Source organism: Pteropus medius, unplaced genomic scaffold, assembly GCF_902729225.1.
Source record: "Pteropus medius unplaced genomic scaffold, Ma_sr-lr_union100, whole genome shotgun sequence".
NCBI lineage: Eukaryota > Metazoa > Chordata > Mammalia > Chiroptera > Pteropodidae > Pteropus > Pteropus medius.
In genome coordinates, this window is record NW_024344371.1 from 8,152,323 (window position 1) to 8,174,755 (window position 22,433).

Consider the following 22,433-nt stretch of genomic DNA (forward strand, 5'->3'; position numbering starts at 1 on the left):
ACTGTAAACTATCTAATTTTTTTTCCACTAAGAAGTGAGTTCAATTGTTATTAAGAAAAACAGACTTTGGTTTGTAAAACAGAGTGTTCAATTCACTGCCTCCACGTCTTTATTCTCTCTGGTATCTAATATTATATATTATTTTATAGGGTTTGATAATTAATGTTATAAAAATTAATGAATTATTAGTATTCAGATAACATAAATAATGCTTGACAAAGGTTCAGATCACACAAAGGATTTAACTTCTTACAAAATATGCATATTTTTTCATATGGCAAAACGATTGTTAATATATGTCAATTATTTCAGTTGAAAAAAAGAATTGCCTACAAGAAACTATACCTTGACTATATCTTCATTAAAACTGGTTACTGAATATTTGTTATCTATAATATAGACAATCAATTACCACAAACTTGGCTGCTTAAAACAACATGTTTATTATCTCACTGTTTCCGTGGGTCAGGAATCTGTGCACAACTTAATTGAGTCTTTGGCTTCATGGTCTCTCACAAGGCTACAATCAAGGGGTCAGCCATGATTGGAGTATCATTTGAAAGCTCAACTGGAAAAGATCCCCTTCCAGGCTCATGTGGTTGTTAGCAGAATTCAGTTCCTTGCAGGCTGTTGGAGTGAGGGCCTCAGTTCTTTGCTTGCTACATGGCCTTTTACATAGGCAGTTCACAACATGACAGTTTGCTTCGTCGAATAAAACTCCATCAGGTAATTAAAAGAGCTCTCTGCATTCCTAACCAAGTCAAAACACGAGCTTTTCCTAGAAAGCCAAAAGTTACAATTTTATGTAATGTAATCACAGAATTGACATCCTATCACCTTTGTTGTATTCAATTGCTTAGAGGCAAGTTACAGATCCTGCTCACACTCAAGGGGAAGGGTGTGAATACCAAGAGACAAGGGTCATTTTGGGCCATCTTAGAGTCTGTTAGAAAAGAACTGATTAATTTACATAGGGTGTGAATACCAAGAGACAAGGGTCATTTTGGGCCATCTTAGAGTCTGTTAGAAAAGAACTGATTAATTTGACATGACATAAGCTACAAAGAGATGCCCATTTAGATGCTCACTAAGAAACTGTATTCAATTAGCTGAATAATCCAGAAGGAATTGGTGGGAATAGCTTAATAGAATTTCTTGTTAGCTATATAGTATTACAAACTAATAAATATAAATTACTAACCACATTATTTTCTTCTTCCACTGTTCTGTTCTTTCTCCAGTGTTGTCAGCTATGAAATACTGACACACACACACGTAAATACACATGCATACAAACATATATGTGTATATATATATATATATACATACACACACACACACACACACACACACACACACACACACATATATACACACATATACATTTTATCAGCAAATGGTGTTGATTTGGTTTAGTGGTAACTGATACTTATTAAAAATATCATTCTCGATGTACGTTGCCAGCATATTCCCCCACAAAAAATAGCTTTGGTTAAATAAAACAGTATTTCTTGCACATGATTAGAAATTCATAAAAGAGGGGGGTGGTTCCATAGAGTAATGGTTAGCACATCTGCTTTACACACAGAAAGTCCTAGGTTCGAGCCCCAGTGGAGCCATGGTCCATACCCCAGGTGTGCCAGGGCCCGGGTGCATGCCAGGAGCGCATGGGAGGAGACAGCAACATCCGTAGGTCAGGGGTGGAAGTGTGTGTGTGGGGGGGTGGAATTAAAAAAAATAATTCATAAAAGAGGTTTAGTGTGGCATTAATTGTAATAGGTCATTGACTTTGAGTAATTGACAAAACTCCATCAGGTAATTAAAAGAGCTCTTTGTATTCCTAACCAAGTCAAAACACCAGCTATTAAATTACTTAGGACAATTAAGCCCCAAATGAACATTTTCTGTGCAAAAACATTTTTTATCTGTTTTGAAGACTAGAAAAGACTGGAAAAGCTTAAAATGGGAGAGATCAGTAATTATCACTTTAATAGTGTTTGGATTGTTGAATAATGATTAGTGAATGACCTCTAAAAAAATTGAGGGTAAGTTCATTACCCTGAATCGTGGGTGGTCAGGAAAATCCTATTTTATTTTTATTTTTAAGCTGCAGAAGAAGATGACATGGAAAATGGACCCTAATACTGCCTGTGAGGTTGGTTGGTATGAAATAGAGCACTGCAAGCAGCTTAAGAGCTGTGTGGAAGGCTGAAGTCAAAGATAAACTTCATACTTTTAAGTCTGCCAGTTTATCCTACAGCAAATTGATTTTATAATCCTTAATGTTGCTCTAAATCAGAATATAGATGCATTTTGAGAGATTTCAGTGATTTGGTAGTTCTTCACTTTTATAAATGAATTGAATAAACTTTGTATGTGAAATATTTATGCCACATCATGTATACTATCTATATGTATGGTTAATACATGCTAAATAAAAAAAGTTTAATTTTTTATTTGGTACCAGATTTGGTACCAGAACACTTAACAGGCAAAGATATTATATAAGCCACATGATTATAGAGGACATCCTCACATTTTGGTAGCAGCATAAAACAGACAAAAATCTACATTATCTTCTTTTCTCTGAAGAAAATTGAACTTGACAGTAGCTGAAGTGAAGGTCTGATATCTCAATAGGGCTCCGCATTGTCATTGCCCTTGGTATGTTCTCCAAAGCACATGGGAAAATTCTCTTCTGAATACAGAATGAAGTAGGTTTTAGCAAAGTCTGATAGAAACTTATGTCTTCTAACCTCTAGCATAGAAGTGAAGAGTAGGAAGAACTTGGCTGAAAGGGTACTTGAAGAAAATGAAATAAAAAGGCAAAATCATGAAAATATTAAATCCTGGTGTATAGTAAGTATTTGCCTTGGGTGACAAATACTTTTTCTAAATGCTGATTGTGTGTCTTCTGTTTCAGGACAGGATCTTCTTTGAAGCTTTAAACATTACATAGAAACTATATTCAGCTACAGTGTGAGCACTGTGACCTTTGTCCAAGGATTCAGTTCAATTTTATAAATCAGAAATTCAAATGTCAAATCACCCATGATTTATCCAGCTTTGGGTATTGGCATTTAGAAACCCATCCTGTCTCATTCTAGAGGTGAGTTTTTAGTCATTTGGAGGTATGTTCTCAGAAGCCTATTTTGTCTAAGAATATACATTTGCTTTAATTTTAAAAATAAGAAATGAAGCTTTGACAGGACTAGTTTTTGAGAGCTTAGGTACAGAAAGTCCATCAAAGTCTTTGATATGGGAAAATCCACAAAATTCCTAGACTAGGTTTCCTACAGAGACTGGCTCATTGGGAAGCTATTCACTAGGCAGAATTACTCTATACTTTAATGTGAAAATTCATATTAGATGTAGTTAAGAGACAGTTTCATGCTTAGACATGAGCAGAAAGGCTTTGAAACAAATCACACCGTGGGGCAAAGTAGGGTCAATTAAGAGGGTTGTCATTTAGACAAGTTCATAGATGGGGTGAAGTTTTCATTTTAGTGAGCCCTTTGGACAGGATGAGTGGTTTATCTGGGGACAATAACCTTAAACTGAAGGCACTGGCACAAGTTTCTGAGCTTTATTTAGTATATTCTACAGTTACAGGAAACTGTCCATAACACTCTATTTTCCTTAATGAGTTGAGCAAAGGAGCCAAGCATGTTCTCAGCTGACACTGAGACTTAAGGACAGAAAACGAGGCAGGCCCCTACTGTGTGTGGGAATCTGAACTTCTAGCAAGTGCTTGAAACATCATTTTGTTTTCATTTTTGTTTTTGTTTTTGAAGGGGCGAGTAATCAAATACTTCCTTTCTAGAAAATACAAGATATTACTATATACATAGTTAGAAGATATTCAAAATAATCCTCTTTGTTTTGATAAGTATTTATTTATAAATTTCTCAGGTGGTAGAAACTTAATCTTGTTAAATACAGATTCCACCAGGATTACACCTATGTAGTATCCAGATGTCCACATGACTTTAATCCTCAGTCTTTATCTATCCATACCAGCAACCATTAGGATGTCATGTACTTAAACATGCAGATTGTTGCCAAATATTCCCCTATTCTTGACCTAAAGTTCTCTTATGGATCGGCTTGCACTTAGCTGCTCATGTGGCTTCTTGCAGAGGACAAATTCTGAGGCTGTCTCAGACTGTCTCTGCATAAACACAACACTCAGCCATTTTTATTCTGTGGTGTTCTCTCTACATTGAGTTCTATTTGGGAATTGGGGCATTGATTCTCTGATTTGGGTTCCATTGTTCACCCTTCACCCTGGGGCTCAATTTTGAGTGAATGGGGAAGAGATAGTCATAGTGTATGGGGTTCCTTCTTAGGTGTTGTAACAGGCATAGATTATTTTAACTTCAAAATAAAGAAATCCTAACCAAGATATCTGGAGACGCAAGCCAGGACTGGCATAGAAGCTTAACTTTATAATCAAGTATTTAACTTCCTGTCGTACTTTTACTACATTACCCTTAGCTGTTGGTTTTTGTCATTGTGTTTGTCACCATTGTGCTTGTCATGTTCACGAGATGACCGCTACACCTCCAGGTGTCATATCCATGGTCAAGATGGGAAAAAGGAGTTCCACTCTATCAGAAAAGCAAATGCTTTCTCAGAAGCCCACCAGAAAATCTTCCCTGTACCACATTGTGGAGAACTAAGTCATACATACCCAGAACTATGTACAGAATTAGCAAGTAAGATTAGGAAAGTGAGTATATGAATTTCTAGCCTCTATCCATTTCCAATAACTTCTCCACTGCTTTACTCTTCTCTATAGTTGAAGGTGGCAAGGAAACAGGGGGTTGAGAATGTTATTGGGTTATCCAACTACCAATATCTGGCATAAGAGTACATGTATATCTAAGTTATCATTTTTCTTCTATCTCCATTCTCGACAACCCCAGAAAATTTTATATAGTCTCTCTAGACAGATATTGAGTATGGTTACTCAATATCCATTTCCAATAAATTCTCCACTGCTTTACTCTCCTCTAAAGGTTAGATATATGTAAATGCTTTATTTCTTAGCTTCTCTTGCTTTTAAGTATAGGCATGTGACCTGGTTCTAGTCAATCTGGTATGTGTGTGGTTTCCCTTCCCAAATAAAAAAGGCAAAGACTCATTAGGGAATGTTTTCATCTTTGTCATTCCTCTTTCTGTGTGGAACATAATCTTGATGCCTGAAGGTACAGCCACCATCTTGTGACTGAGGGGACAAAGATGACACCAAGATGAGGGAACAATAATAATGAATTTGGCATATAACAACATAGTGGATTCACTTAATCAGACCTGTAGAGTCTACCTGTGAACTTTTCATATTAGACTAATATAGCCCTACTTGTTTAAGACAATGGTAAAGTTTTCTGCTATTTGCAGCCTAATGTAATCCTAACTTATATAGGTAAGAAATCATGTATTTATATCATCATGTAGTTCTTCCAAGTCTATTGTCTTTGCCAGAGCTGTTGCCTTTCTCTTAAAAGGTCCCAAATTTCAAAATTCAAAAGCAAGGAAACAATCTCTTTTCTTTAACATTCTGTTGTGTCTTAAAATGATACCACGATATTTTGTCCAAATGAAGAAGGGCTATATGAGGTACAAGGAATTATTGGGAAATTTTTGATAAATATTACAAAATATATCTCATCACAGTTATAAGTACACAGAAACCCACCCAAATTAAGCCAAGGTAGAAAGAGAATCTGTTGGGTGGATGTAAGTATATCTTTTGGAACTAAGGATAGGAAGTATAGCTGAACTTCACTATGGAGTAGAGCCAGGAACTGGAGAGCTATTATGAACTAGGGCAATTGTTCTCCCTTCCTTCTCTGGGCATATGATCGTGTACAGCCTGCTTTATTCTTTTTTCTTTGCATTGAGTTTTTCTGCTTCTGTATCCACTAAGCAGAACACAGTTTCTTGAGCCTTATCAGTTCAAATGCAAACTAAGATTAAGAAATATCTCTTACTTTTAAATTCTGTGGAGAAAGAATCTATTTGGTCCAATTTTGATTGTGTCAATCTTTAATCCAATTAGTGACCATGGGAGTGGGGTTAAATGACACATCAATTACTTTTTTACCTCTGTTTTTTAACTTTTCAATACAATTGAATATTATTTTATATTAGCTTCAAGTGTATAGCATAGTGGTCAGACATTTATATACTTTATGGCTTGATGACATCAATTCTTAGGAGCTAAGGAAGAATACTCTTTTGAGAAGGAGCCATGGGTCTGTGTGTGTGTTGCAGGGGTGGGGCAGTGGTTGTTGGAGAAGAAACAATGGACATCTCTACTACTTTCCTGATATCTTAATCTGCTGAAAGGTAAAGCAAATTAATGATTCATTCATTATACAAACATTGGTTTCACTTGTTCTTCTCCTTACGTTATCTCTTCAGAGAATGTCAATACCATTCACCTAGCTGCCCATATCATGAACCTCTCCACAACCATGACTAATCATAATAGCCAATAGTTAATGAATATATATACTACGTGATAAGCATTTTGCATGCATTATTTTAAATTCAACCTCACAGCAATGCTACAAGTAGGCATTATTTACTTCATAGATAAGCAAAGTGAAATTTAGAGATGTTGAGTCGAGCTTTCAACAGGTCTCTTGGATTATTGCAATAACCTCCTGTCTCTGCCTCTGATCTTGTCTCTTGCATCCATTTTTTTAAAAAACTGGGTAATCATAGTGGTATTTCTAAAACACAAATCTGATCATATTACTTTCCTGCTTAAAACCCTTCCATGGGGATTGGATCAAACATGGCAGAGTGAGAGATGTCCCCAGATCTCTCCCCTTAAAACAACAATAAGCTGAGCATCTAAAACTCAACAAAAATCCCCCGAACTGCACACCAGCACGTCCGAGCATGGGATCTGCACATAAGAGCTACTACAGGTCAGAACCCCAGGTGTCGGTTGGTGGACTGAGAGAAACAAAGAAGCTACTTCTCACAACTGGAGCTCCCTGTAGGAAGAGAAGGAGGGGAGAAGGTGCAGTGAGTTCCCTGAACAGCCCTGCCTGGGAGCGCTGTGAGCTCCATGTGGCCGGCAGCAGTGCTCTGTCATCAGGGCAGAAGGCAGAGAAACGGGGATGGCAGAAAAGTGGGGATGGCAGAGAAACAAGAGTTCATTTTTACCAGCCACAGTTGCAAAACCGAGGCTGAGCTGCAGCCCCATTCCCCAGCCCAGAGGGTCCTTTCCCCCATACCCTCTGAGACCCATCACCATGAAGCCCCAGGGGAATCGAACTCTAACACTGACAGGAACTGAGACTGAGGGTAGCGAGCATGATTAAATATTTATCAGGAAAAAAAAAGACATTATTAAGACTTTATATAAAGCAGAGATCCAAGAGGCTTAGACTCTTACTGGAAACCAAAAGAAAAACACCTTCTTTGCTAGGGACTATTATATAATAAATCTTTCTAGAAAAAAAAAAAGCAGAACACATGTCCGTTAATGCCCAGGTGAAGAAACAGTCCATGAAACACCATGAACAACTAAGGTGATAAGGCATCTCAGAAAGAAAGAGAAAAATCTCCAAAAAATAAGCTGACAGACATAGAAATATGCGACTTAAGTGACAGAGAATTCAGGATGGTACTTTTGAAAAAACTCAGTGAGATCCAAAATGACTTATATCAACGATTTCAGGAATTGAAAAAACAACTAGATGAGCAGAATGAGTTCTTTAACAAGGAGACTGAAACCCTCAAAAAGAACCAAATAGACCTTCTGGAGATAAAGAACACACTGCAAGAGTTGAAAAATGAAATAACAAGCTTGGGAAATAGAGTTAACCAAATGGAGGAAAAGATATCGAAGACAGAAATCTAGAAATAAATTAGAAAAAAGAAGAGAGAAACTGAAGAATGAAAAATAATGAAAGAGAAATATAAAAACTAGCTGATACCATCAGGAGAAGAAACATAAGAAAATGGGCATTTATGAAACTAGACTGTTGTCTATCACTACACACCAAAATTAACTCAAAATGGATTAAGGACCTGAATATAAGACCTGAAACAAAAAAACACATAGAAGAAAACAAAGAAATGAAACTCAAGGACCTTGGATTTAAAGAGGATTTTATGAATTTGACCTCAAAGGCAAGGGAAGTAAAAGCTAAAATAAATGAATCGGACTACAACAAACTAAAAAGCTTCTGCTCAGCAAAAGAAATCGTCAACAATGTAAAGAGACAACCATCCGAATGGGAAAACATATTTGCAAGCAACGCCTCTGATAAGGGCCTGATATTCAAAATATACAAAGAACTCATATGAGTCAATAACAATAACAACAACAAAAACAAACGATCCAATCAGAAAATAGGCAGAGGATCTGAACAGACACTTCTCTCCAGAGGACATACAAATGGCCAAAAAATACATGAAAAGATGCTGAACATCGCTAGCTATTAGGGAAATGCAAATCAAAACCACAATGAGACACCATCTCACACCTGTTAGAATGATTATAATCAACAGGACAAGTAATAACAAATGTTGGAGAGGATGTGGTGAAATAGAAACCCTCATACACTGCTAGTGAGACTGCAAATTTGTACAGCCACTATGGAAAACAGTATGGAGGGTTCTCAAAAAACTAAGAATTGATCTACCATATGATCTAGCAATCCCTCTACTGAGTATTTATCCCAAAGACTTGAAAACTCATATCTGTAAATATATTTGCAACTGATGTTCATAGCAGCATTATTCACAGTGGCCAGGACATGAAAGTAACCAAAATGTCCTATGATATGATTGGTTTAAAGAAGCTGTGGTATATAACACACACACACACACACACACACACACACACACACACACACACACACACACACACACAATGGAATATTACTTAGCCATAAGAAGAGATGAAATACTGCCATTTGCGACAACATGGATGGACCTTGAAATAATCTTACTAAGTGAAATAAGCCATACGAAAAGGAGGTTGAAAGTCACATGATATCACTTATATGTGGGATATAAACCTAAAAGCAACAAATGAACAGGACAAAAAAACAGAGACCCATGGACATGGACAATGGACTAGTGGTTACCAGAGGGGAGGGGGAAAAGTAAAAAAATAAAATGTTAAAAAAACCAAAACCCTTCCATGGTCCCTCAGGAACAAGTCCAAATTCCTTTAATGATGTATAAAGCCTTTCATGACCTGGACAACCTGCATCCTTACCAACCTCCATCCTTATCTCTTTTAATCATGCACCTCACAATCTATCTTCAAGCTACACATATTATTTGCAGTGATTAACAGTTTGTTTCTTACCTCTGCACAACAACCCTGTTGCAGTTCTCTCGGGTGACACCTACGTATTATCCACACTTAGGATTACCCACACTTAGGATTCAGCTTAGATGTTACCATATCCAGAATACTTCCCTGATTGAATTGAGTGCCCTTTCTGTATCACTCAGTGCTTTTTTCCTATACTTATCGTACCATATTGTAGTTGTTAACTTGTTTTGTCTCTCTTGCTGTATAGTCCTTGAGTGGAGGGTTTATGTCTGGTTCAGTGTTGAAAACTCTAAGATTAGTGTAGTGCTTGGCTTGTAGTAGTTGCTCAATAATCATTTTTAAAAAATGAATGAATTTTCAATAGAAGTCTGAAAGAACTTGCAAAGCTACCTGGAGAGAAACAAATATTTAGCATTTCTTATTTTGTGAGTGGATTATACTGACAGCTATTCCCTTTATCGCTGTTAGTTTGGTTTACAATTTATAAAAATTGAGCTGATAAATATTTAAAAATTGATAAAATCAACTAAGGAAACACATTACAAAATAACAAAATAAGAAAATGATATAAAACAATAAGTGAAATGTGTTATACCTAGTAAAAGATAAAGAAAGCAATAAGTTGTGAGATTGGGGGAGAAAACACAATGAACTGATGTTTTTTCAGAGCTTACTAGACTGAGTGTATTTTATTGGTAAGATCTCATCTAATCCTCACAATAATTCTTTGAGGTTGATATGTTATGCCTGCATTAGGGATGAAGAAATTAAAGATCAGGTTAGAACAAAACAAACTGAATGATTATACAACAAACTCTCTACAGACAAGAAACAAATTAAAATCAACCTTTGAAACCCTTAATTATCCTTTTTTGGGTCATTATCAGCTTTCCAGCTTCCTCTCCTAAAACTATTTCCTTCATTCTCTCATTCCTTTTGGATGTAGACATACCTCCTTCCACCAAGATAAATTCCACTTCCTCTGTCACGCTTTGGCTCACTTAAGTTCTTTTTTGAGTGAAATTTGCTTCATCAGACTTTTCTGACTTAGCTAAACCTTTTTGAGCCTAGCAAAGCATCCTAACTTCTCTTTCAGGTAATTATCAGCAACACAGCAGTAAAGATCAGTATGAAGCAGATTATTATTGCAGATCATGCAGGGAGAAAAAAAAAGGTAAAATATTAAACAGTGGTAGTGTTTAAGTGACTATATTCTGCTTAGTGAGAAAACCTGGTTATTTTCAAATTCCACCATTTCCAACTTCCCAGATGGTTCAAGTCTCTAAACTTTCTAAGCCTCAGTTTTCTTGCTAATAAAAACAGGATACTAGTGAATCTACCTACCTACCACCTACCTACCTACTCCAGGACTTTTGTGAGAAACAAATGAGATGAGGTACATAAAAACACTTCACAGCTGGAATGCTAGCGCTCACAGCCATGACTGTGAAGGTTTTCGGCTCTCTGGGGATGGCAGGAAGAGGTTAACCAAGATTTCATTTTCAAGATGGAAAGCCCTTCAGATTCAATTGTGATTTTTACCTTGCACTCCACAGGGCTGTGCTAATCAACCATCTCCCCATACAAGGAGTTCAAGAAACAACCTATGAATGCAACACTTAGAGAATGGTCAAGAAAACCTAGATCTTCATTTAATTCTTGTTACAATGTGGTAAAATGTCTTAAAGTAGAGAATGAAGAAAATGATCAGAACTTTTCAAAGAAATCAGCATTTTCAACAGAAGAAAACTGGAATGTCAAGAAAATTTTAAACACATAGTGAAATAAACTCATAGATCAAAGAAAGACCTGTCTCAGGTACAGTTGTTAATAAAGAAGTAGAGAAGCTGTAGTCAGTGGTTGCTTTTTGAGAACAAGAAACTCACCCTTACTTAGTTTATAGATTACTATGGATTGAATGATAAATTGCTACACTATAACAGAAATTAAGAAGAATTTATAGGTGTTTATATATATATTTTTTGTCCAGAATATCTTTGAGAATGACAACTTAAAGATACTTATACATTTTAAAGGGAAGATACAAATCATTAGGGCTTAGAGAAAAGTATCTTGAGGAATATCAATTTAGGGCACTCTTATTATATAAACTAAGTTCTGAAACAAAAATTTAGTATTTTGGATAAATTTACCAAAGAAAATTTGACATTTAAAGAAATGTGAAAAAAATTAAAATCATGTTTTAAAAATTTGGGCAGTTCTAGAAGTCAGTTGTAATAACTTTTTTTGTTTTATTGTGGTAAAAAAGTTTTATTTTAAATGTCAAAAAATAGTCCAATCTGGTGAATGTCTAAACTTAAACTGGTCAAAAATGCTTGCTTCTGTCCCAAGTTTATGAACTTTGTTTCCATCCATTTACCACATATTTCCATCTGGTATAGCAGGTAATTAAACTCATAAGTTCCCCCACCCCTCAAAAAAAACCCCAACAAAACCACTTTACAAATATTTGGTTAAACACTATAAAATGTTTGTACCTGGCTACGAACGAGACAGCGACAAGTTGGGTTCCTGGGCTGAAGAAACTCAGAAGCTAGTCGCTAAGGAGAAGAAGCCGAGCGTTGCCAGGTGACGTCATTACTCCGCGCCAACCGCGACAGTTTCCGGGCTGGGCTGAAGGCTGCGTTCTGCACCATGGGGTCTTGGCAGCGTTTGCTGCTGTTGGGTGGGATGTCGCTTCGGGGTGGTGGCGGGGCCTGTGCTGCACTTCGGGGACGCGGAGTGTTGGTTTTTCGGCGCCAGGTCCGTGGTGCTGCAGGGCAGGGGGGAGGAGGGCGGGACAGAGATGCTAGAACGGCAGGGACGCAGGTGCCCTAGCACCCAAAACACGCTCTAAAGTACTCGTGGCTCCCCGCTCCCCACCCCCCATTTGGTGATTCAGTGAGACCCCAGTTGACTGGACGTCCCCACTTTCCAGGCTGGACCCCGTAGGACCAGGCCGAGGCATGGAGGGACATGAAACAGATGGTTAGAACATGGATGTGTGACTTGCACGTTACTTTCTTAGTGTTGCTTTATTTAGAAAATAAGTTAAAGAGAAGGAAAGCACATGGAGGATTTAACTCGGTAAAGAAGCAGCTTATTTACTTTCCATTTTTAACAGTATTCTGGCATATAAATTTCTGCTTGAACAATGCGTCTCTAGGACTGTGATCAATAGCAAGCAGCAGGTAAATAGCACTAAAGGCCTAACTAGTGGAGGTGAGCAGACTTAGACTGCAAAAGAAAGCCCTGTTAATCACAAACTCCAAATTGTTTTTACTTTTACAGCATGATAATGGAGATGTCTTATTTTAAAACTTTTTTTTTTAAGTTATCTGGCGCTGAGAATGAGACCCTAAAACAAAGAAGAACACAAATCATGTCACGAGGACTTCCAAAGCAGAAACCAATAGAAGGTGTTAAACAAGTTATAGTTGTTGCTTCTGGAAAGGGTGGAGTTGGAAAGTCTACTACAGCAGGTATTATAGGATATTAATTCTGTCTTATTATAGAATATTAATTCTGTCTTATGAGGAACGTATGCCAGCTGGCAAGTACACAGTATTAAAATTATAGTTTTGTTTTTTTAAAAAATTTGTATTTGTGAAGTTCCTAATATCTAGTTACTTAAGGGTTGATAGTGATTAGGAGCTTAGATTTTGGAGTTAGACAAAACCAGGTATATAGCCAAGTCTGTGACTTCTTAACTGATAAAAAGGTGGTTAGGTTGCCCATCAGATCTTCAGTTTACTTAACTGTAAAATGGCAATGATGATAACCTGTTTCATGGGATGGTTATGCAAATTAGGCCAGTGTCTCCTACATAGTAAGGGCTCAATTTTGGTTGCTGTTACTATTATTTTTAAAACATGTAGTAACTTTAATACTAAATTATTTCTGTGCTTTTATGTTCTTTTTCTTGTGGAAGAGTTTTTCAGATGTTTTGAAGAAATTAAGATTTATCAAGTATTGTATTACGATAGACCCTTAATGTACTATTTGATAGGTAATGTATTGTTATTAAAAAATGGTTAGTGATTATTCTTAATGAATTCATGCTCTAGCCACACATTTTTGCTTTTCTTTCCTAAGGGCTTGCAATCCATCTATTTGATATTTTGTTTTAAAATTTAGAAACTCTTAGTCTTTGGTTCTAGAATTCATCTGTTGTTTTTTGAAAATTCAGAGTACATTTTCTTGTTTTGAGTAGTGTGAATCCTTTTGCATGCTCTGTGATTACTTAGACTGGTTAAAGATGGAAAGTATTTTCATGACCTGTAGGCTAGCACTTGTTTAAAACTGAATGTTTCTTGTTTTTTGGTTAGAAGATGATTGCCATGGCATATGAAAGCATTTAAATAGGTAAATACATGAGAAAATGTGTAGTGTGTGACACATAGTAGGTGCTTTACTAAATGTCTCTTCTTTGTTTTTTTTCTTTGTTAACATTATACCTTCTGTCCCAAACAACTGGCCTCTACTTTTTTATAACAGTTCTATTTGCATACATATGCCTTAGAAATATATTATTTCTGTGTAACTCTGTTGGTATTATATTTCTTTCCCTTATATGTATTTATTCCTGTTTCAAACTATCTCAAAATATTTCCTGTTTGAATTTGTATACTCAAGATATTTTGGATTAGAATGGTGACCTTTGATTAATACAAACATGTCCTGTAATTCTATTGTATAAGTGCAGGAAGACCTTAATAAAATGAATTAATCTGTAAAATTACTGCTTAAAAATTGGATTATGTTTAAACTATCTATGATGTACCTGAAATTCAGAATTATTTTATAATTCATAAAAATTAATTTATCAAGTGCCATGACCAAGGGTGCATACTTTACATACAGTATTTCACTTAATTCTTGTAACAGTTATGAAATAGGAATTATCCTATTTTACAGAGGAGGAAATAGACTTAGGAATAAAATATCACACAATAGAAGGTGGTGGAACTTGAATTTGAACCAGGTCTGTCTTGAAAACTGTCCCGTTAACTACTTTAAAGGAAGCAATCTTGGCATCATTTATAATATTCTTCTGTAAAAAAATGTTATCCATACTATTAGGGCTTATTTATTTGTCAGTCTTGAAAATATCCCTATTACTGAGCTAAAGGTGGTTTCGGGAATACTACTTTCCTCCTTTGGGATTCACTAGTAGTTTTGGGAACATATTTTACCAACTTACCTTTTACCTTCTTCCTTTTCCTCTGCATAGTAGTTCAACCTTTCATATATGTGGATAATTGTGAGTTAGATATTTAGAATTTCTTCATTACCAGCATTTATTTTTGAAAAGCAAGAGGATCATATCAATTTTTGTTTATTAAAAGGTAGATAATTTCTTTTGCAAAATACGTTTTGAAAATAATTGCACTATATATATCATTAACATTGTTTTCTTAAGAACTAAGTGGATTGTTTAAACAAAAATAGCCATGGCATATGAAAGCATTTAAATAGGTAAATACATGAGAAAATGTGTAGTGTGTGATACATAGTAGGTGCTTAACTAAATGTCCCTTCTTTGTTTTTTTTTTTCTTTGCTAACATTATACCTTCTGTCCCAAACAACTGGTCTATACTTATAATAGCAGATTATAAATGGATTATTTAAATGTTAATTTGGGGGCGGTCATCTATTGCTAATGTTGGAACATTACTTTCTTTTTTGTCTTTTTTACTTTCTGTGTTTTCTCCATGTCTTTGTTTTTTACAAGGGAGATATATTAAAAATTTATGTCCTTTTGTTATTACACTGAAAATATTGAAAGGCAAAATTAATTTTAGTAGAAGGAAAGTTACTAAATTTAATTACTTTTTTGTTTCTTACAGTGAATCTTGCACTTGCACTAGCAGCGAATGATTCGGTAGGTGTTTATTAATAGAAATATTAATTTATTAAAATGTTTTTTAAGTTAATGATAAAGAGCATATTGATGTTTTTCATTTATTCTGTCAGAAGCTATATAGCGTAGCTGTAGTCATTTGCGTGTTTTTATGAGATTCAAAAATCTGCCCTAAGTACTGGTTACATTTAATAATAATAATAATGAAAATGGAAGGGGACTACTGGTCACAGAATTTCAGCAGCCTCTAGAAGTTAGAAAAGATTTCTCCCTAGAGCCTCCAAAAGGTATACAGTTCTGCCAACATCTTAATTTTAGCTCACTGAAAGCCATTTTGACCATTTCTTACAGTAGAAGTAGGAAACTAATATAGACAGGAAGTCAGTTTTTTATTTATTCAATTTCCAAAGACATCTTTAATTTGCCTTTATATTTGATATTGAGTAGATGTAGAATTTCAGGTTCAAAATAATTTTCTCTCTGAACTTTGAAAACAATATTTCATTTTCTTTTAGCATGCTAATGAGATGTCTGATGCTAGTCTGATTCATATTGCTTTGTAATAACCTGTGTTTTTTCCCCTCAAAGCTTTTAGAGTTTTTTTTTTTTTAGTGTTTTTTTTAAGTTTAAAAATGCCACAAATATGCATCTAGTTGTTGGCTTTATATTTTTTTACTTGCTTGGAAGTTGGTCAAGCAGTATCAAGGATTGTCTTTTTCAGTTTAGGAAAAATTCCTTCATTGATTGCTTTTTGCGATGTGTTTGCTCTCTCTTCAGAAACCTATTAGGTAGATATTGATTCTTTATGCTCATTAATTTTTCACTCATATTCTTCATCTCTTTGTCTTTTCTCTGTGTTTTGGAAGATGTCTTAGATTATTTTTCACACTGCTATATGAGCTTTTAGTTGTTATTTAGCCTTTTTATTTTTTTAATTCAGAAATTGTGTATATTTTTTCTAGTTTTCTAGAACTGTTTATTTTTCAGTTGCTATCTATATCCACTTAAAAAAGGGTTGTATCATTTGTTTGACTCTCTCTGAGATGCTATTTACAATTAGTAAAATAATGTTCCTTTTAACGCTTTCTATTTACTTAGCATGGTGATTCTCATAATGTGGTCCTCAGTCCAGCAGAATCAGCATCACCTGGAAACTTGTTAAACATACAAAATCTTGAGACCCACTCCATACCTACTTAATCAGAGACTCTGAGAGTGAGAGTTCTGCAATCTGTGTTTTAACTAGGCCTGTAGGTGATTTTGATGCATGCTTAAGTTTGAGAACCATGAATCTAGAGTTTTTTTAAAACTAATCTACTAATGGCACCTTGTTTTTTTCTAGAGTGGTTTTTTATTTAGTTAGTAAATAAAAAAATAGTAAACTATTTTTTCTCTTTTTGTTTCAATGGGCATTTGAAAGAGAAGAGAGAAAATCATGTATATTTAGGCATGCTTGTTGAAGTAAGAGACAGTAATATATTTAAAAAATAATTTTTATTAAGTCATTTAGTTACCCTGGAGAAAGGACCCCATTTTCCTTAAAGAAAAGGAGGAAACAGGGAAAATTTAGTGGGTGGAAAGGTAGGTAAAATTGTAGGTATGGGGATCTTTATTTTGGTTATCATTTCAGCCAAAGCTTTGAGTCTTAAGACAATGTGAAGCAACTGTGTAATAAGTGATTGAGGATGAAAAGAATAGTTAAGAAGGGGTTGATTTCTTCATGTTCAATGTTGCTAGTCTTGATAAGATGGTAGCTCAGATTTTTTTTTCTCTTTCTGTTTTTTTTTCTTCTCTCAGGGAGCAGGGATGAGGACAGCCTTTAATACATATAAAGCATTATATGTACGCTTTATATGTATGATGGAGAAATTGACAAGAAAGGAAAAGCAATAAGACTTTCCCTTTTCCACTTATTCAGAAAGCATTTAGTATTCTAAATGTTTTTAAACATGCTTATAAAATCTTCCTTAGGAGGTTGTTCAGTATTCTGTGATCCAGATGAAGATGTTTTCCTGTTTTCAATTTCTTGATATTTTGTAGCAAAATTAATATAGAAATTAAGAAGAAGAAAGCTAGGAAATTTGAGCAGCACATTGTGATAACTCAGATAATCTGACATAATACAGTATTTTATGGCTACTATTTTGTCCTTTTTAATTAATTTATGTGTACTTAAGAAAGATGAATTTTATATAGCTTGTACACTTGATTAATAGTTTTTGTCTAGGGAGCAGCATGTTTGGCTTAAACTGTGATCTGCCAGAGGACTATTTGCAATAGGAAAGAATTGTTCTGTATGATTTATATTTATCTGGCATAGTCTTGTACACTCTATTTCCCAACTTAAGATTTTATTAATATTACACTTATTTAGACAATGCATTTGTTCTTTAGGGGAAACTCAAGTTTCCTCTCAGCCCTTCTCTTTGCCTGAACTGATAGAGATGGCTTAGGTCCAAGGACATTTATTAGGACATGGTGCCCCAGTTAGAATGGTGTCTTTGTAGCCTCTCTAGTGATTCGTTGCCATGAGGTCTTAATTCCATGGACCTGGTTCTCCTTAGTCCAACTTTGCTTAAGACCTTGCTAACTCTTTTCTCCTGTTGTTTCCCGTGGGTTGGTGCCCTTTTTCAGTATTGGAGTGGGAAAATCTAATAATATTAGGTTATAGGCCTAGGGTAAACAGGTCCAGGAAGTTATTCATTTTACTTTTTTTTTTTAATTTTAATTTTTCAATTACAGTCAATATTATTTAATATTAGTTTCAGATGTACAATGTAGCAGTTAGAGATTTATATAATTTACAAAGCGATTCCCCCAATTAGTCTAGTACCCACCAGGCACTATACATAGTTACTACAATATTATTGACTGTATTCCCTTTGCTCTACTTCATATCCCTATGACTATTTTGTAACTACCAATTTGTACTTCTGAATCCCTTCATCTTTTCACCTGGCTCCTCAAACCCCCTTCTATCTGGCAATCTCCAATTCTCTATATCTATTAGTCTGTTTCCATTTTTGTTTGTTTTTTAGTTTCCACATATAAGTGAAATCATATGATATTTTTCTTTTGCTGTCTGACTTATTTCACTTGACACCCTCTAGGTCCATCAGTGTTGTTGCAAATGGTAAGATTTCATTTTTTTTTTTTTTGTGGCTGAGTAATATTCCATTGTATATATGTATCACATCTTCTTTATCCAGTTGTCTATTGATGGGCACTTGGGTGGCCCCTATATCTTGGCTATTGTAAATAGTGCTGCAGTGAACATAAGAGTGCATATATTTTTTCGAATTAGTGTTTTGGTTGACTTTGAATAAATACCCTGAAGTGTAATTGCTTGGTCATTAGGTAGTTCTATTTTTAGTTTTTTGAGGAACCTCCAAACTTCAGTAGTGGTTGTACCAGTTTGCAGTCCTACCAATAATGTTCCCTTTTCTCCATATCCTCACCAACACTGATTTATTGATGATAGCCATCATCTTATTGTGGTTTTAATTTGCATTTCTCTAATGATTAGTGACATTGAGCATCTTTTCATATGTGTATTGGCCATCTGTATGTCCCCTTTGGAGAAAAGTCTATTCAGGTTCTTGGACTATTTTTTAATTGGATTGTTTGTTTTTTTGGTGTTGAGTTATATGAATTCTTTATCAATTTTGGATATTAACTCCATATCAGGTGTATCATTGGCAAATATCTTCTCCCATTCAGTAGATTGTCTTTTCATTTTGTTGATGGTTTCCTTTGCTGTGTAAAAACATCTTAGTTTGATGTAGTCCCATTCATTTATTTATTTTTTTGTTTCCCTTGCCTGTGAAGAAATGTCAGAAAAAATATTACTGAGAGCAACATCAGAGAGTTTGCTTCCTGTGTTTTCTTCTGGGAGTTTCATGGTTTAGGGTCTTACATTTATGTCTTTAATCCATTTTGACTTTATTCTTCTATATGATGTTAGAGGATTGTCTAGTTTAATTTAATTTAATTAATTTATTTATTTTCTGCATGTATCCCTTTGGTTTTCCCAACGCCATTTATTGAATAGACTATCTTTACTCCATTGTATATTCTTGCCTCCTTTGTCATAGATTAAATGACCAAATAGGCGTGGTTTTTTTTTTTCTGGGCTCTTTATTCTGTTCCATTGATCTATGTGTCTGTTTTTATGCCAATACCATGCTGTTTTGATTACTATAGCCTGTAGTATAGTTTGATATCAGGTAGTGTGATACCTCCTACTTTGTTCTTTCTCAACATTGCTGTGGCTATTTAGGGTCTTTTATGGTTCCATATACATTTTTGGATTATTTATTCTAGTTCTGTGAAAAATGCTATTGGTTTTTTGATAGGGATTGCATTGAATCTACAGATTACTTTGGATAATATGGACATTTTAATGATGTTAATTCTTCCTATCCATTAGCACAGTATATGCTTCCATTTATTTGTGTCTACTTCCACTTATTTCTTCAATGACTTATAATTTTCTGAGTACAGGTCTTTTACCTCTTTGGTTAAATTGATTCCTAGGTATTTTATTATTATTATTTTTTATGTAATGGTAAATTTTATGGGATTGTTTTCTTAATTTCTCTTTCTGATAGTTCACTGTTGGTGTGTAGAAATGGAACCGATTTCTGAATATTAATTTTGTATACTGCTACTTTACTGAATTCATTTATAGGTCCTAACAGTTTTTTTGTGACATCTTTAGGGTTCTCTATACATAGTATCATGTCATCTGCAAATTATGACAGTTTGACTTCTTCCTTTTCAATTTGGATGCCTTTTATTTCTTTTTCTTGTCTGATTGCTATGGCTAGGACTCCAAATACTATGTTAAATAAACTTGATGAAAGTGGACATCCTTGTCTTGTTCCTGATCTAAAGGACAATGCTTTTAGCTTTTCCTTATTGAGTATGGTGTTAGCAATGGGTTTGTCATATATGAGCTTTATTACGTTGAGGTGTGTTCCCTTTATTCCCACTTTGTTGAACATTTTTGTCATAAATGGATGCTGGATATCATCAAATGCTTTTTCTGCATCTATTGATAAGATCATATGATTTTTATCTTTCAGTTTGTCTACCACATTAATTGATTTGTGGATATTGAAGTAACTTTGTATCCCAGGAATAAATCCAACTTGATCATGGTGTATGATATTTTTAATGTCTTTTTGAATTCGATTTGCTAATGTTTGGTTGAGGATTTTTGCACCTGTGTTTATCAGGGATATTGGCCTATAATTTTCTTTTTTTGCAATGTCTTTGTCTGGTTTTGGAATCAGGGTAATGGTGGCCTTGTAAAATGAGCATGGGAGCCTTCTCTCTTGAATTTTTTGGAGTAGTTTGAGAATAGGTGTTAATTCTTCTTGGAATATTTGGCAAAATTCACCTGTGAAGGCATCCTGTTCAGGATGGTCACCTGTGTGAGTGCTCCAGGAGTGCTCTTTTATGTGGGTCATATGTGCCCTCCTGTTGTAATTGAGCCTTGTTTCCTGCTGGTACATCACTGGATGGGATTGACTCTCAGGCTGACTGGCTGTGAGGACTGGCCACACTCACAGTGTATGAGCTGCTGTGTGGGGGCTGACCCCACCAGTAGGATTTGCCCCGGTGGGCTCATGTGCCTGTTTAGACTGTCTTTGGATGTACTGCTTGTGGGGCTAATCAGGTAGTGCTCTGTTGTGGTCTCTGGGTGTGTTGGATTTGGGGCCCCCTGGGAGGGGCTCCCATGCAGGTCAAGGTCAGCTGCTGCTTGTTACTGCTCGGGGTTACCTGGTAGGTGCTACAAAGGGATCTGTGGTTGGTTGCTGCCTATGTTGGACCTGGTGGCGCAAACTGAGGCTGGTTGCCATCAGTACTAGGCCTGGGGCAGTTCAGCAAAAGGCCCAGGGCATCCGAAGGCCTGGAGCCACCTCCTGGCTGCCAGTAAGGCTCAGCTTCTGAAGGACCCTCAGATGAGGCGTGGTCCCAGGTGATTACCAGGGCAAGGTAAGCGGAGCTTACCATGCTGGTTCAGATTCAGATTCGGCCCAGTGGAGGTGGGGTTGGGGGAGGGCTCAACACAGGAAAGATGGTGCCTGCCTGTAGGCTGCATGGGAGGAGGGCTTAACGCAAGGACAATGGCAACTGTCTCTCTAGTTCTCTCCCTGAAGCCACACAACTCAGTCTTTTACAGTATGTTTGTGGCACCTCCCAAGATGCTGTTTCTCCATCAGAGTCCAAAGTGAGTGCCTGCGAGTGAGTGAGTCTGTGTGCAGGCCCTGTAAGAGGACTTCTGGGTTTCTGGTAATGTTCCATCTTACCCAGATGGTTGGAATCCCCACTGATTTTCACAGCCAGATTTTGTGGGGACACCTCTTCTTGGTACTAGAACACTGAGCTCAGTATTCTAGTGTGGGGCTATTGCTTTTCTAGGGGGACCACTGCAGCCAAGATATCCCTCCCAACACTCAGCCACCACACGTGGGTGTGGGACCAGACCATTTTGCATCTCTACCTCTCCTATTAGTCTTGATGTGGTCTTATCTTTATATCCTTAGTTATAGGAGTTTTATTCAGCTAGTCTTCAGATAGTTCTTCAGGTTGATTGTTCTGTAATTTAGTTGTAATTTTAATATTGTCAGGGGAGTAGGCAAGCACAGTGTTTTCCTACTCCACCCTCTTGTCTGTAACTCTGTGTCTTATTCATTTTACTTTTAATGTTCACCTTAGTAATCTCTAAATTGGATTGTGTAAACCCTAGGGTGGGGGGTATATATGATAGTCCATTGTGATGTAGGGAGGGAAATTTTTCTTTTCAATTTGTATTAATTTTCATCTTTTATGTTTTTATGTATGCTTTATAATTTATATGTATAGTAGTTCTAATATAATTTGTAAACAAATATATTAACATATATTGAGGATATGCTTAAACATTCTTTACTGAAAGGTGTGCATGATTAGAAAAGTTGGGACATCACTGGCATAGGCAAAAGAAATTTCTGGGCTGGATTATCTGCCCAGTTCAAAAGAAGACTATTTTGTAGAATGAGAGAGATTCTATAAGAATAGGGTATGAATTTTCTTTGCTTTTTCCTTGTCTTTTGTACTTTCCTTTGGGGATCTAAAAGTTAGTATCGCAGAGCAGAATTTGGGATCATTTATGTCATGCATCTAAATATTGCAGACAGTGAATTGTTGGAGCTGGCTCATCCTTGTTAGTGAGAACCGACTGTTAAACTTTCAGGAATTTTGCA

At 35.8% G+C, this 22,433-nt stretch overlaps 1 protein-coding gene and 1 long non-coding RNA gene across 5 annotated transcripts in view; one reads left to right on the top strand and one right to left on the bottom strand.

The window, feature by feature from the left end:
• Positions 1-419: 419 nt before the first annotated feature.
• On the bottom strand, positions 420-11,922 carry LOC120608574 (uncharacterized). The gene is made up of 2 exons (XR_005654430.1): positions 11,815-11,922; positions 420-778 (listed from the first exon to the last, which is right to left on the bottom strand). It is a non-coding gene; the product is annotated as an uncharacterized LOC120608574 (long non-coding RNA).
• A 1-nt stretch (position 11,923) lies between these two features.
• NUBPL (NUBP iron-sulfur cluster assembly factor, mitochondrial) overlaps positions 11,924-22,433 on the top strand; it is a 294,710-nt gene continuing 284,200 nt past the window's right edge. For 3 of the 4 annotated variants that reach the window (XR_005654429.1, XM_039870497.1, XM_039870496.1), the window contains exons 1-3: positions 11,924-12,079; positions 12,651-12,798; positions 15,167-15,201. Coding sequence is in view for 3 of the 4 variants with exons in the window: in XM_039870497.1 (XP_039726431.1) it covers positions 11,972-12,079; positions 12,651-12,798; positions 15,167-15,201 (291 nt within the window). In the remaining variant the exon portion in view is untranslated. The remainder of the gene's footprint in view (positions 12,080-12,650; positions 12,799-15,166; positions 15,202-22,433) is intronic. The other variant, XM_039870498.1, reaches the window with a different exon arrangement.